Source organism: Talpa europaea, assembly GCF_964194135.1.
Source record: "Talpa europaea genome assembly, chromosome: 9".
NCBI classification, from domain to species: domain Eukaryota; kingdom Metazoa; phylum Chordata; class Mammalia; order Eulipotyphla; family Talpidae; genus Talpa; species Talpa europaea.
This window is the reverse complement of record NC_140076.1, coordinates 20,777,867-20,793,290: the sequence shown is the minus strand read 5'-3', so window position 1 is coordinate 20,793,290 and position 15,424 is coordinate 20,777,867. Positions and strand designations below refer to the sequence as shown.

General features: G+C 38.4%; 1 protein-coding gene across 1 annotated transcript in view; it reads left to right on the top strand.

Moving 5' to 3' along the window:
* Positions 1–1,117: 1,117 nt before the first annotated feature.
* The window catches only part of ZMYM6 (zinc finger MYM-type containing 6), a gene marked incomplete at both ends in the record, with an annotated part of 36,174 nt that continues 21,867 nt past the window's right edge, over positions 1,118–15,424 (top strand). Inside the window, 4 exons of the mRNA XM_084242266.1 lie at positions 1,118–1,300; positions 10,595–10,679; positions 11,442–11,530; positions 14,905–15,096. Coding sequence (XP_084098392.1) covers positions 1,118–1,300; positions 10,595–10,679; positions 11,442–11,530; positions 14,905–15,096 — 549 coding nt within the window. The remainder of the gene's footprint in view (positions 1,301–10,594; positions 10,680–11,441; positions 11,531–14,904; positions 15,097–15,424) is intronic.

Here is a 15,424-nt window from a genome sequence, read left to right as displayed (position 1 = left end):
CACTTGTATCCACTAATGCAATCCTGATGAGGCCTGCTTTTTGTTGTTTTCCTTTGAAATCCAACCCTATTGTATTTGTATTTAAAATTTGTACACATTTGTATGATAATCTGCACCTTGTGGTATTTGGTACTTACTCTAAGAAAAACCTTGGATTCAGACCTTGCAGTTTTTATATCATTGTATTGTTTTGTTTTTTAAATAAATCCTAGCGGTGTGGTCCAAATCCCATTACAGTTGTATAAAGAAATAAAATTTTGTACTTATATTATTAAAAATCACATTTTTTAAAAAAAGAAGTATGTGGAATGAATGCATGTCAAGTCCTTAAAAGCACTTCACTTAGTGAATGTCAGTTATTAATTATCGTGAAAATATCGTGAAAGGCAAATAATCCTTTCCTTGCCACAGGGGTCTTGGGACACATCCCCTCTGTCCCATTAGGTGTGTCCCAGGTGGCAGGAAAGGGCCAGAAGGTGAGCGCAGCAGGCCACCTTTCTGCAAAATTGCATTATGGAAATAAGCAGGACAATCACAGCCACATCTGGAAAAGGAATAGTGAGGAGAACCTCCCAGCCAATGGGGGGCGCTCACAGCCAACTCGGTGGTAAAAAGTGGAGCTTTCCAGACTCCACCCACTTGACTCCTTAAAACAGGGGCTGCTGGGAACTAGGGGCGGGGCAGAGCTGTCACATGCACCTTAAAACGGCTGAGAGTGGTTTGTTGGGCCTCTGTTGGCTTCATATATCGCACACTGCTCTGGTCAGTCAACTGATGTTACCTGCTGGTAGGACAGAGGGCCCCTGCCACCCGCTAGCCACTAACTGTTCTTCTCCCCTCGCTTGGCTCTCCTTTTCCTCACTCCCTATTTAAATCTACTTTTGGGTCTTGTTCTGTAGTCTTAAATATAGCGGTTGAGTACACTTACATAAACAAGATCACCCCCTTTCCCCCATAACAGCGTAAAGCCCCTAAAAGCTTTTCTCGTGCCCTTGGCTCTCCACTACCCTCAGCCCTTTCCTCTACCTTTTCACAATTGGGTCTCGGTCTCTTTAAGAAGGCAGCCATAATTGAGGAAAGAGGAATTCTGGGAAGCTCCACTCAGCTCTTGCGGAGCATGACGGGAGAAGAGGGCGGAGACAAGGGTTGCGCATGCGTATGGTTGCCCGAGTGGTGTTGGGTTGGATCAGGCCGAAGAATCCCCCTAAGAGCAAATAATCCTGTCCTTGCCGCAGGGGTCTTGGGTCGCGTCCCCTCTGTCCCATTAGGTGTGTTCCAGGTGGTAGGAAGGGGCCGGAAGGTGAGCGCCGCAGGCGACAGCAGGAGGGGCCGGGCAGGGCCGGCGCACGTGACGAGGCGGGCGGGGGCGGGAGCGCGCCCGGCAGGCTGTGCGGCGGCTGCTGACGGGGTGCTGGTCTCCCCGCGGGTCTCCCCGCAGTGACGCGCCGGTAGGCGTCGGTGCTTCGCGTGCTAGTGCTCCGCTGCAGCGTTGCTGCATGCTACTAGGTGACGGCCGCGGATTTGTTGGGGACGAGACTTTTGGAGCACAGGCGATGCTGGAGGAAGGAGCGCCCGTAGAGTGTTGCACCTGGGGCAGGCGGCCAGAAGTTCCCTTCTTCCACCGGGGATTTTAAACCAGTTACCTGCTCCCATGCCTGGGTTCATTATGTGGATGAAGACAACTTTAGGGAGCTGCTTTCGTGGTTCGGGTTTACTATGTCCCTTTTAGTACGTTTACTCTTACTGGGGGGGAAGTCTGCTAAATACCTAATTGAGTTTCTTGTTTACAGGAAGGCTACTGTGAAGCAGAGCTCAGAGGGGTTTATTCCTGGGCACGACCGACCCCCCTACTCCTCACCCCCCACCCCCAATTTCCTAAACCTGAAAAGTGCCTGAAAGGAGCAGGCGTCCCTGTGGCTCACTCTTGATGGCATCTTTGGCTCTGATCTATCTATAGGCTAAGAAATAGGGTCCTATAAACGCCTCCAGTGAAGGCTGTTAGGAGTAGGGATGGGGAGCTTGGTGTGCCTCAATATGAAAAATAAAAATTGAGGTGGGCTTACAAGTACTCGCTCTCATGGAGTGAAAGTGTTTGAATCCTTTCTTCTAGCTTGGTGACTTTCCCCCAAGTCTGCCAGTCTAATTCCGTTAATGAATTTCAATATGTAAAAGACCAGAGTGTGTTTTAAAGCTATTGGGGAAGTGGGAGCTACTACCGGAAGACTTTTCTTAAGTGAAGATAGCTGCTAAAGAAGCAGAGGACAGGAAGAAGGGAGAATGGTCATGGCCCCAGAAGAGTTGTTTTTAAAATAAGCAGACCTAATGCCTGCGCTCAACATAAAGCTTTGTAGACAAACGTGGGGTGGGGGGGGGGGGAAGGAAACCTGATTACCAATCCTTTATGTTGTGTTTTAGGAGTCCAGCTAGCCATTATCGTGAAGAAAATCTTTAGTTTTAGACTGGGTATTTCCTTTACATAAAAAATTAGAATGAAAGAACCCTTGGATGGTGAATGTGGCAGAGCAATGGCACCGCAGCAGGGGCTTCTGGACAAAATTAAAGAAGAACCGGATAATGCTCAAGTAAGCATTTCATCTTTACTTAAAGAAATTTTCTGTTCCTTCTTTTCTATCTGATGAGCTGAAATTTTTAGTTAGGCAGTTTGGAGGAAACTGGTTCCCGCGCCCCCCCCCCCAGTTAGATTATTAAATAATCCCTCCCCCCAGTAAAAAAAGACTTGGTTTCTGTGTATTTCTTTTTGTAAAAGTGAAGTAATATGCATTACCACTTTTCCCTCTTTTTTTTTTATAGGTTTTTTTTTTATAGAGGCATGTTTTATTTATTTGTTTGTTTGTTTGTTTTGTTTATACATGCACTGGGTACAGTCAGAAGCGCGGGAGGGTGAGAGAATTCACCATAGCCAGAGCGGGGAGCAGAGCAGGCAGAAGGACCGAAGTACACTGCTGAGGGGAGCAGCGGGCGGCAGGAGAGGTCTGCGCTCCACGTGGGACCCTCCTTCGGTGGCCGGGGAGCAGCTGGGGATCGAACCGGCACCACAGAGGCTGCGGGCAGCTTCGCAACCCAGCGCTCAACCGCTGCGCCACCGGGGAGGCCCCACCACTTTTCCCTCTTGATACCTTGTATCTGGTAGTATTTTCTCTTGTGTCTGAGGCTCTGGGAATGTAGGAGTAAGCACAGTCAACTTAGTCTCTCTCCTGGTAGAGCTTACAAGTTATCAAGCAAGGGAGATATTACACAAGTAATTGGTTAAATTGTATATGTATTATATATATATATAATATATAGAAAAAGGACAAGTGGTCTGGAAGAAAAACCTAAGATGAGGGATCTGACCAGTTTTGAAGAGGGAGCAATGGCTGGGTAGACTGTGGGAAAGCTAAGCAAGGGAAAGCTTCCCTAAAGGAATCTCTGTAAGCTGCATTGTGAAGAATGAATTGAATTGACTAGGCAAAGGTACAGAGGTGAATGTTCTGGACAGAGACATTTGCATATAAGAAAGCACTGAGTTGGAAAGGTGCATGGCTTTTGAAGAACTGCAAGACCAGTGGGCCTGGAATAGATATAAAAATGGTGAGAATGATGATGGTAACAACAATAATACATAATTTTAATGTGCAATTTATATATCATAATGTGACATTATCAATGTTATCTTATTATTTTTAATACTTGTATGTGCTTAGATTGTGTCAGACACCATTCTCACAATCATATTATTTCCACTTTACAGATAAGGACACCACAGTATGAAGAGGTCAAGCCATTTACCACAAACCCCACTGATCTTTAGTGGCAAAGACTGGATTCAAATCCAGGGCCTACACTATTCAACTTATAAGGCTCTGTAGGTAGTTTGAGGCAGGACGTTGTGATGAATTTTGCCAAGAGCAAAGGGAACTCATTGTAGGGTTTTAAGTGGGCAAATGAGATAAATGTGCAGTGCTCATTTGGAACCCAGCTTGGCAGTCTGTGGAATCACTGTTAGTTGATTGTGTAACCTGGTAGTTGCTTTGGCAGAAAATAATTTTTTTTTCTCTTTTGATAGTTCTTTTGGTTTATATGTGGTAGCGTTTACTTTATTGCATAAGCAAAACAATAGTATGAAAAATATGAATGATAAATAATAAAGACAATATTTTATTTCTCAGACCATATCAAAGGTAGTATCATTTTAGGGCAGGGATGCCAAATACATTTTGTCTTACTCATCAACTCCATTTCTTCATAGAGTGCTGTGCTGAGAGGTGTACTGAAGTGTTTCTACAGAATGGGGGATGGAGAGGGGGGAATGACCGCTACTTTCCCTCATGATGGAAAATTCTTCCTCTGTCAAAAGTAACCATTTGTTTGCCATGTTTTGTGATTTCTGCCTTTTAAAGTATTTTTTTTACCCTGTCTTCCTTTTCTTCTCTCATCATTCCTTATTTTCACTTTTACAGCAGTTTCCTGCTTTTCTTCTTCAGTCACATACCCTATCAAAACACTGTATACTGATGCCATTATATTCTTTATAGATCTGATGACATCACTGCCTTTAAAGACCTTGCCCCTCATAAACTTTTTGGTGTGACATCCAAACTATGTTTAGGCCTTTGTTTGTCTCTTCTGTATAGTTAGTCATCCTTCTCACCTCTTCTAATCTATGTACCTGCAGTCTATTTGCATTTTATTCAAATATATGGTCTGTTGAGTTTTATTTCCTTTGCATTGCATATGCCACTTTTGTATGTGATACTCTGAACAAGATAACTTGGCAAAAGTTTTCTCCTCTCAAGATGTAATATAACTGTCACTCAGAGTTAGCCTTCTCTCTATTTTCTTTTATTGTGTAGTACTTTCACATTTATTGTGACATCCGGAGACCAATGAATTTTGTTTTTGTTCAAAGTCTGGTCTGAATTCTCAATTCCTGGCACAATGACTGGCACAAAGTACATGCTCAAGAATTGGAATAAAAGCCTTTGTTTCATAGATGAGGAAACTGAGCCTGAAGAACAAGTGACTACATGAAGGTCCAATGGCAAAACTGGAATGCAAAACCAGTTTTTAAATTCCACATCTAATACTTCTTTCATTATACCTCACTGGTAGTATATAAATTTAGCAGACATTGTGTTATGAGTCAATTAAATATTCTTTCTGAAAATAAAAATACCTTACATTGTAAATTTAAGTCTCTATGGGCTTTCTCAGCAATTTTTGGTTCATATTATTTCAAGGTGCATAGTCTATACTTTTTCATAATTGAGAGTATGAGCTATGATTTAAAAAAGCCTATTGAACAAATAGGATGTGCTATTTTCCATATTATATTTGGATATTGGAAAATAGGAGACATAATTTTTAAATGTTTAAAGTGTTAAATATTTTCTCATATGGTAAAAGTCTGTTGTGGATACTGAAGTTATAGTTGAACTCTCGTTCATCGAGTTTTTATTCCTGCTTACTATAATCCATAGCACTTTTGAACATTGTTATAAGCAGTTTACTTAAAGAATCCATTTGATGATCACAACCTAAAAGTTAAGCAGTGTTAGTATTCCCATTTTACAGATGGAAGCTGAGATGGAGATAGTAACTTTTTTTTTTTTTTTAAAGATTTATTTATTTATACAAGCACTGGGTACAGTCAGAAGCACGGGAGGGTGAGAGAATTCACCAGAGGCAGAGCGGGGAGCAGAGCAGGCAGAAGGACCGAAGTACACTGCTGAGAGGAGCAGCGGGCGGCAGGAGAGGTCTGCGTGCCATGTGGGACCCTCCTCCGGTGGCCGGGGAGCAGCCGGGGATCGAACCGGCGCTGCAGAGGCTGGGGGCAGCTTCGCAACCCAGCGCTCAACCGCTGCGCCACCGGGGAGGCCCGGAGATAGTAACTTATTAAAGGTTACACAACTAGTAGAGAGTTGAACTAGGACTTGAACCCAAACTCTTAACCAGAGTGCTAAGTTGTGTTAGCTATTTTGTATTCACAAAAGCGACAAAGATGAAAAGATCAGGTTTCTTGTCAAGAAAAGAGATAGTGTAAAGGGAGTAAGGTATGGGAATGAGAGAGAGAAGTACTTATTGGGAAGTCCTTCGGAACTAGGCTAGGAGGCTCTACTTCAGGATAGAAAGCTGGGAACTGGATTAATGTAGGGTTTCAGAGTGGCTTCAAAGTAGTGCCCCCATCAGCAACCTCAGTTTTTACCTGGGAACTGAATAGAACTGTGTTTATTCAGCCCTGCTCCACACTTACTAAACCAGAAAGTCTGGGACTGAAGCCCAACAGTCTGTTTTAACAAGACCCCCAGGGAGTTCTGATGCCTTTGAATTTAGCAACCATTGGCTTTAGGGGTGACTATATAAGAAAGTTAGTCAAGGGCACTAAAAATGAATGTAATGAATTGAAATAATAGAACCAGAAGACAATGAATGGTATCATCGATGGTGTTAGATGTATCGAGTGACAAGTAAGATGAAGCCTAAAACTGTTTATTGGATTAGGCAATTGTGAGATGATTGATTATCTTAGAACAGTTTTAGTTGTGTGGGTTCAAGAAGGGAAAGTGAGGAAATAAAGAACAGAGTACCTTCTAAGTTTGCTTGAAAAGAGATGAGAGTGTCAAAGATTGCTTATCAAGGGCAGTTCCTAATGGAACAGGTTCCTTATAAACTGAAAGGAGGATATTAAGATAAAGGTGGAGAGAGGCTGAAGATATGCAAAGATAGTTATGAAGTGCTGAAATAAATGAGTGGCGTGGGAAAGGGCTTGTGAATGCAAGCACTCTTTTTAGTCGTGGCTAAGCAGATTGCATTTTCCTGCAAGATAGGCGGACTCTTTGCTGATCAAGTTGTAGATATGATGGGGGAAGAACTGGCATGATGAGGGAGTTCTTAATGCTTTTTTCCCTTAGTGAAATTGAAATATCACATGTGGGGTTGGTACTTGTGAGTGATAAGGTTTCCAACATTTGTGATGTAAATTGTCTGGGGAAATGTCATAAGCATATTAGAAAAATATAGTAATTCAGTGATAAAGCAAATACTTTTTTTTTTGCCAGATAACTAGATAATTATATCCATTTAACATTTGACCCAGAAGCAGCAGAATACAAATTCATTTCAAGTGCAGGTGGAACATTCAGCTACTTTACTATATCCTACACCAAAAAATAAACCCACCAAATTTAAAACAATTGAAATCATACAGTGTAGTTTTGCTAATCATAGTAGAAATCAATAGAATAGAGACTAGTGGAAATTTAAAAAAAAAATAGAAATTATGCAAGGTACTTCTTAATTACTACAGAAATTAATGAAATTGAAAAAAGAAAGATAACAAATCAATTGAACCCAAAGATTAAAACAACAAAATAATTTTTTATTTAATATTAAGTGTTCTTTTTGTAAGTTGAAAATGTATTTGGATACTTTAACTTTCCTCTTTTAGCAAGTGCCAATAGATAACTATTGTTGTTTAAGTATTATGTTTAAGAATATCCACTTTGAATTGAATGGACTTGAATTTTGAATTGAATGGACTTGGATCTATTCATTTAATAAATATTTATGAAATGGCATATTTATGAAAATGGTAAGAGCTAGCATTTTTGTGTGCATATAATATTTAGCTTTTGGCTAACTGTAAGACATCATGCCCCATACGTTATTTGTATTAAATCATTTGCCCCCTGGTCCCCATAACAACCCATAGGCTAGATAATATTAGCTTTACTTTATAGGTAAGGAAATAAAAAACTAAAATTACATAACTTATTTAAGAGTCAAGATCATGTCTGTTTCTGTCTGCTGTTAGAACCCGTGGTGTTAGATATTAAACAAGTTATCACCCAGATAAGTATGAAATGATGTATTATGACCAGTGCCATGAGTGAAAGGAGATGGGTGGGACCAACAACAGGGGAACTTAATTCAAGTTAGAGGCTTGGGTTTGCTTTCATTAGAGTAATTATTATGTTGTATTTGTATGCATGAGATAGCACTGGGTTCACTTCAGAGATTTGATTCCAGTCTGTGCACTTAGTGTCTTTGTGACCTTGCACAAGTTACTGACTAGCTCTAAACTTCACTTTCCTCATCTATAAAGAAGGTGTAATAGGCCTACAGTATTGGCAGTAGCGTGTTTGGTGCCATAATGTACATGATGAAATGTGGTAAAAGAATGCAGTGTTTCCTAGTCTTTGGCATTTAATAGCCCAAAGAAATTTCAAAAACAACTTTGACAACTGATATATCAGTCATTTGCTTTGCTAAATATAGGGAAATTATTACCAGTTCTTATTACCCTTGTTTAATAGTAAGACCATTTATAAAACCTCTCTATTTTGAAACATGTCAGGCTGTTTTAACACCAAAATAAATAAATAAATAAATAAAGTGGGATTTGTTGTGATCTCAGAATAAGGGACAGTCTTTCTCAAGATAGGTGTATAAATTTTAAAATATTTTTGGAAGAACTGGGATGTAGGCCACAAGTGTGGGAGGTGAAAGGATTCATCATGGACAAGAGTAGGGAGCAGAACAGGCAGATTTACTAGAATACACTGTAAAGGGGAGCAGTGGATGAGACAGGAGAGGTCTATTTGCACCATATGTGGGACAGCTCTCTGGCTGGAATAGAACTCAGGCCATAGTGGTAATAGTGCTGTTACTTAAACAGATCTCTAGGCTACCAGGGAGACACTGGTGTATGTATTTTAAAGTTAAATTTAATTTTAAAGTATTTTAAGGGGTGTGTGAAGAATTTATTTAGGTTTTGATATATTTTATGTGTAATGAGCAGATTTCTCTGAAACACTTCTGCATTTTCTGCCATTAATAGATATGACAGCTGTTGGCTAAAATTACTAATTTGATCCAAACTCAGTCATTCAGAGCTAATTTCAATTATTGCTCCCTTATAAACCTAGCCGTTAAAAAAAATTTATATATATTTTACATTGTTCTTCCTTTTTGTACAGTGCATGATTTCTCTTTTCAGGTGTAGTCCCCACAAATTCCCATCACCAATTCACCCATGTACCATCACCATAGTCCCTTGTGTAAGAACAGATTCCCACCCCTGTTTTGATCCTTCTCTCCTCCCTTGCAGAGTGTCTCTGAATAATAGTTGCCTATTAATTTTTTTGATTTATTATAATTTTTTTTCCTGGTCCCTTATTTGGTTCCCCTACATTCCTCCTGTGAGCGAAACCATCCAATATTTTGCTTTTTCCTTCTTGCTTATTTTACTGAGCATTATCCCTTCCAGCTCCATCCATGTTGCTGCGAATGGCATGAGCTTATCTTTCTTGATTGCTGAATAGTATCCATTGTGTATATATACACCACATCTTCTTGATCCAGTTATCTGTTTTTGGGCATTTAAGTTGTTTCCATGTCTTCTTATAAATAGTGCTGCGATGAACATAGGGGTGCAGGTATCCTTTTGAATTAATGTTTTTGTGTCCTTTGGGTAGATTCCCAGGAGTGGAATTGCTGGGTCATATGGAAGTTCCATATTTAGTAGTTTGAGGAACCTCCACACAGCTTTCCATAGTGATTGGACCAGTTTGCGTTCCCACCAGCCATGTAGGAGAGCTCCTTTTTCTTCACATCCTTGCCAACCTTTGTTGTTTCCTGTTATTTAAATATGTGCCATTCTCACTGGTGTATGGTGGTGTCTCATTGTGGTTTTGATTTGCATTTCCCTGATTACAAGTGATGTTGAACATTTTTTCATATACCTATTAGTCATTTGCATTTCCTTTTTGGAGAAGTGTCTTTTTAGCTCTTCTTCCCATTTTTTGACTGGATTGTTTACTTTGTTTTTGTTGAGTTGTGTGAGCTCTTTGTAGATCTTTGTGATCAGTCCCTTAGTTGTATTGTGTGCAAAAATTTTTTCCCATTCCGTATGGTATCTCTTTGTTTTGGTTAATGTCTCTTGCTGTGCAGAAGCTTTTTAATTTGATGTAGTCCCAGCTATTCATCTTTTCCTTCACTTTTTTTTTGCTTTGGGGGATATGTCTTTAAAGATGTTGCTGAGATGTATGTAATGTAGTGTTTTGTCTATATTTTCTTCCATATATTTTACAGTTTCAGGTCTTATATCCAAGTCTTTAATCCATTTTGAGTTAGTTTTTATGCATGGTGTGAGGTAGTAGTCTAGCTTCATTTTTTTACATGTAGCAGTCCAGTTTTCCTAGCACCATTTATTGAACAAACTGTCCTTGTTCAATTGCATATTCTTTGAATCCTTGTCAAAGATTAGTTGTCTATAAATATGTGGGTTTATTTATGTATTTTCTACTTGATTCCATTGGTCTGTGTGTCTTAAACCCAGCCTTTTAAAAGCTGTATATTACTGCTATGTGTTAAGATTATATTTGAAAAGTATATGTTATAAAATATTCTCCATTTGTGAGAGGTCCTCTTTATAAAGATTAAATCTTGTCTAATAACTTGTAAATTTTGACTTTTCAGGTATTTCTAGAGATGATTATCATTAGAATTAGAAGAGATGAGTATGACAATTATTTTTGCTTTATTTTCTAGAGTACTTGGATATACTGTAATCATTTCCCTTTCTTTATTTAAGGAATATGGACACACCCAAATACCAAAACCTCAAGAAAGTGAACTGAAAATTAGTGCTGTGTTTTCAGTCAGTGAGAGTCCTCTTGGTAAGAAATAGAACTGCATAAGTTCAGTACAGTTAATATTTGTTATGTTTTGAAGAATAGAATTGAAGAAAGTAGCATCTCTTGTCTTTCTCTTCTTTTAAATATAGCAACACTGTTTGAGGGGTGGGTAGTTTGGGCTTTATGAGCATTTTTATTTATTTTTTATTTTTTTTTAAAAATTTATTTATTTAGTTATTTATACAAGCACTGGGTACAGTCAGAAGCGCGGGAGGGTGAGAGAATTCACCAGAGGCAGAGCGGGGAGCAGAGCAGGCAGAAGGACCGAAGTACACTGCTGAGGGGAGCAGCGGGCGGCAGGAGAGGTCTGCGTGCCATGTGGGACCCTCCTCAGTGGCAGGGGAGCAGCCAGGGATCGAACCGGTGCTGCAGAGGCTGCAGGCAGCTTCGCAACCCAGTGCTCAACCGCTGCGCTACTGGGGAGGCCCCTTTATGAGCAATTTTAAAGTGGCATTGAATAAGGGATCAGAGTGTGGTGCATATAATAAGGAGACATTTCATGAAACTACTGTTTTAGTTATTAAAAAAAACACACATGTATGTGTGCATGTCGTGGTTTATATTGTGGAATATAGTTCTCACTATGGTTATAAAGTTTGAAACCTCCAGTTTTGGAGTATTTATTATCTCGTTAATATTGTACTTCAGATTGAGGGGATTTGTCTTAAGAAATAAGAGCATGCATGCGTTCCTGTTGATACTAATACTGTTTTTTTTTTTTCCTCTTACTTTTTGCTTTTATAGCCCAGCAGTTGACTCCTGGCTTTCAGTTTTCTGTTGCCTCATCTGCTCCAAATATATTGGTTCCTTCAGTTCCGGCTGTGGCTATTCAGGTTTTTTGTACTGGTTGTAAAAAAATGCTTTATAAGGGACAAACTGCTTATCATAAGACAGGATCCACTCAGCTCTTTTGTTCCACGCGATGCATCACTGGATATTCTTCACCAGTCTACCTACCACCTCTTCCCAAGAAAACCTGCACAAACTGCTTGAAGTATAAAATTCTTAATTACAATCCTTTTACTTTACTACTTTAGTGTGTATGTAGTTCAATTCAGACATGCCATTACTACCTTAACGCATTCCTGTGGGAATAGCTTTTTAGCTAATGGAGAAATTTTGAGAAAGTATTGCCTAAAGCAGTTTTTCTATCTCTTTTATTTTAAATTTTACTCTGGAAAGAAGTAACAAGCCATTTGTCAACTTTGCAGAACCACTCATTTATCCTGCAATTGTAGATAACCACCATGTATAGTCATTTGTTACCTTGAAATTTTTTCAAGTATAGAATAAAATGAAATCACTCTTATAACAGTAGATGAAAGTTATTTAATTCTTTAAAAACAACAGCAAAAAAAAAAAAAAAAAAAAAAAAAACCTCTGGCCACAAAAATTATGTGTTTATTTTTTAAAAAACTTTGTGAATGTTTGTTGGGGTTGCTTTATAGTAATGTATAGATGCAGAGGAGAGTGATACAGCCACAAAATCATATGAGCTTTTCTCTACCTTCGTATACTTGAGAGGAATTTGGCATTTTTAGCTTATTTCTGTGGTAGTCTAATTCCATGAATCCAGGGCATTGTCATTAGTCACTAATCTAGAGTTGGAAAAGTTAAGGGCTTGCTTTTAGATCATTTCTCTATCACTTATTAGCTCTGTGACTTTGGACACGATTTGTAACTTTTGTAAGTTTCAGTTTCTTCATTGATAAATATTATCTATTTCCTTGGATTTTAATGAGAGTGCTAGCACAGGTCTTACCACACAGAAAATGCTTAGCGAGTGGGACCCTATTATAATAATAAAATTAATATTATTAATTTATTATTGCATATCATTACTATATGATTTGTAGGCTCCTATTTTGTTTGTCTTTGGAAATATATGACAGTTCTTTATCTGCTTGGTCTGTTGGCTTTAGGTATCTAAAAGTAGATACTACCAAATAGAACTAAGTCCAACTGAAAGGAAAGGGGAATTTTTAAATACTTAAATATTCAAATTTAGTTTTGTCTAGCATGCTTTTCTAATACCTTGCTTTGACTCTTTTTGTGTCATACTTATGAAACTTACCTGAGAGATTAAATTTAATTTTCTGTTTTTAGATAGCCTGTCAACATATCAAATAATAAAAAAATGAATGAAAATTTAAAGAACATAGCATGAGTAGCACAACTTTTATATCCAGATGTATTATCTTAAAAATAGTCCCACTTGTCAAAGACTTTTTACCACAGTGGTGGTGGTATTCAAAAAACTTTTTTATCTCTTGATTTGGTATTACCTTCAGAGGCTCTAAAACATTTCTTTAGACTAGATTTGGTGACAAGTTTATTATTTTAGCATAGGTATAATTTTTGCAAATTGCCAAATTAGTTGATGCCTTATCTGACTTTTGTAGAAGATTAAACTGAGTCATACTGTCAAACATGATATTTGACTATGAAATAAAAGTTCTAATTCTTATGAGTTAAAAGAGGAATTTGAAAAAATGTTTGAACCACGCTGTTGGGAAAAATATGGCTTTTCTAAGATAAATGTTACAATGTAACATTCATTTGAATGCCTAAGGTTTAGAATGCATTTATATTTTTGTGCACAGATTTTCATTACAAAGTCATTCTCATTGGTTTATTTGTATATACATTATGCCACTGGCAGATTTACCTTATTAAATAAAATTCTTTATTCTGTTTTTAGTAGAAAAGTCACTTTTCAAAATTAATACTTCATCTGTGTGTAAGCATATCCACTTGGTTCCTGAGATTCACTGTCATATTTTTAAGGTTAGGTGAGTTTTAGAAAATTAAACTTTGTTGTTGTTATTCTTTCATAGTTTACCATGGAACAGTTCTGTATATTAAAGGTACAGGATGGGAGGCAGTATATAGTGGAGTGATTAACTCTGTAGACTATAGAATCAAACTGCCTTTTGTGTCCTGGCTTTCACTGCTTATCAGCTGTATGTCTTTGATAAGCTATTTTCTCTTTCTGATTTGGTCTCATCTGTATATTGGAAATTATAGAAATATGTAGCACATAGTTGTTGTGATAAATTGGATAATTTGAATAGAGGGAACAATGTCTGGCACATAGTAATTACCCAGTGTGCAAATAGTACAGTGTATAGTATTATTACCATTACCATTTTTTACTTTGTGACCTACACTAGTGTTTTTAATGACTGTCTCATTCAGTTTTTATGCTTGTCATAAGAAATACAATACTTAGCTTCTGTTTTTACTGTCAGTGATTATTAGCTCTTCAATGACTCTAAAATCTCATATAACTGTTCAATTATTTGCAGTCTGACTCATTCTTGTTTTCATCTTTTCTCTGATACCAAGACTTAGTAGTCCTTTTGTCGTCTGTTTCTTTGATCTCTTAAGTTGTAGCTAAATTTTATATATCATGCTAATTTTTTTCAAATTAATCTTTGGTAATTTATTTCCCAGACCTTGTATTTAAATTAAAAAAAAATTGCTCTGTCTCATTCATGTTTCTAACTCTTGGCAGCTACTGGCTAGTCAGAAAACATGTGTTTTATGGTCTGGAGTTGTGGGATGGCTATTTATTCCATTAGTTTTAGTGGATGAAACTTGGTTGGAAATGGAAGCCTCACTGTTTGTGTCATGAGCTTCTGGCTGAATGTGTTTTAAGTACAATTCTCCCTCAACACATCTATAAATTAGGTATTATAAACCCCATTTAATACATGAAGAAATTGAGACAGTAATTGCCTCACTTGTCACTCAGCTGAAATGTAACAGAATTAATCTTCAAGCCCTGGTTTCTAGATACCTTATCCAGGGCCAGCCATTTTCTGTCCCTAATAAACTATAACTGTCCATAATAAATCTAGTTATCTTAGCTCACAAAGAAGAAGAAGTTACAATTATGAAGAGCACATTTCATTTTTGCCTTTCTTATTTTTTTTAGAGACATTTTAAATCCAAAGGATGTGATTACAACCCAATTTGAAAATTCCTCTCCTAGCAAATATTTCTGCAGCCAATCATGCCTTTCTTCTTATGAGCTAAAGAAAAAGCCTGTTGTTACCATATATACCCATAACATTTCAACTAAGTGCAGTATGTGTCAAAAGAATGCTGATGTAAGTTATATTTTACTTTTATTGGGATTCTGCTGAAAGGTCAGAGATTTTTAACTGGCTCTGCTTATTTTTTATGTGTTTTTGTTTCCTAGATTCGATTTGAAGTTAAATATCAAAATGTGCTACATGGTCTTTGTAGTGATGCCTGTTTTTCAAAATTTCACTCTACCAACAATCTTACCATGAACTGTTGTGAGAACTGTGGAAGTTATTGCTATAGTAGCTCTGGTCCTTCCCACTCCCAGAAGGTTTTTAGTTCAACAAGTGTCACAGCATATAAACAGGTATGAATATCAGTCTCTTGCATGTAGTTAGACTCACACCTTGATTGACTGCACAGGGATGAAATGCAAAATAAAAGCATGACGGCCTCCTCTGGTGGCGCAGCGGTTGAGCGCTGGGCTGTGAAGCTGCCCGCAGCAGCCTCTGCAGCGCCGGTTCTATCCCTAGCCGCCAGCGAGGGTCCCACATGGCGCGCAGACCTCTCCTGCCGCCCGCTGCTCTCCTCAGCAGTGTACTTCGGTTCTTTTGCCTGTTCTGCTCCCCACTCTGGCTCTGGTGGATTCTCTCACCCTCCTGCGCTTATGACTGTGCCCGGTGCTTGTATAGATA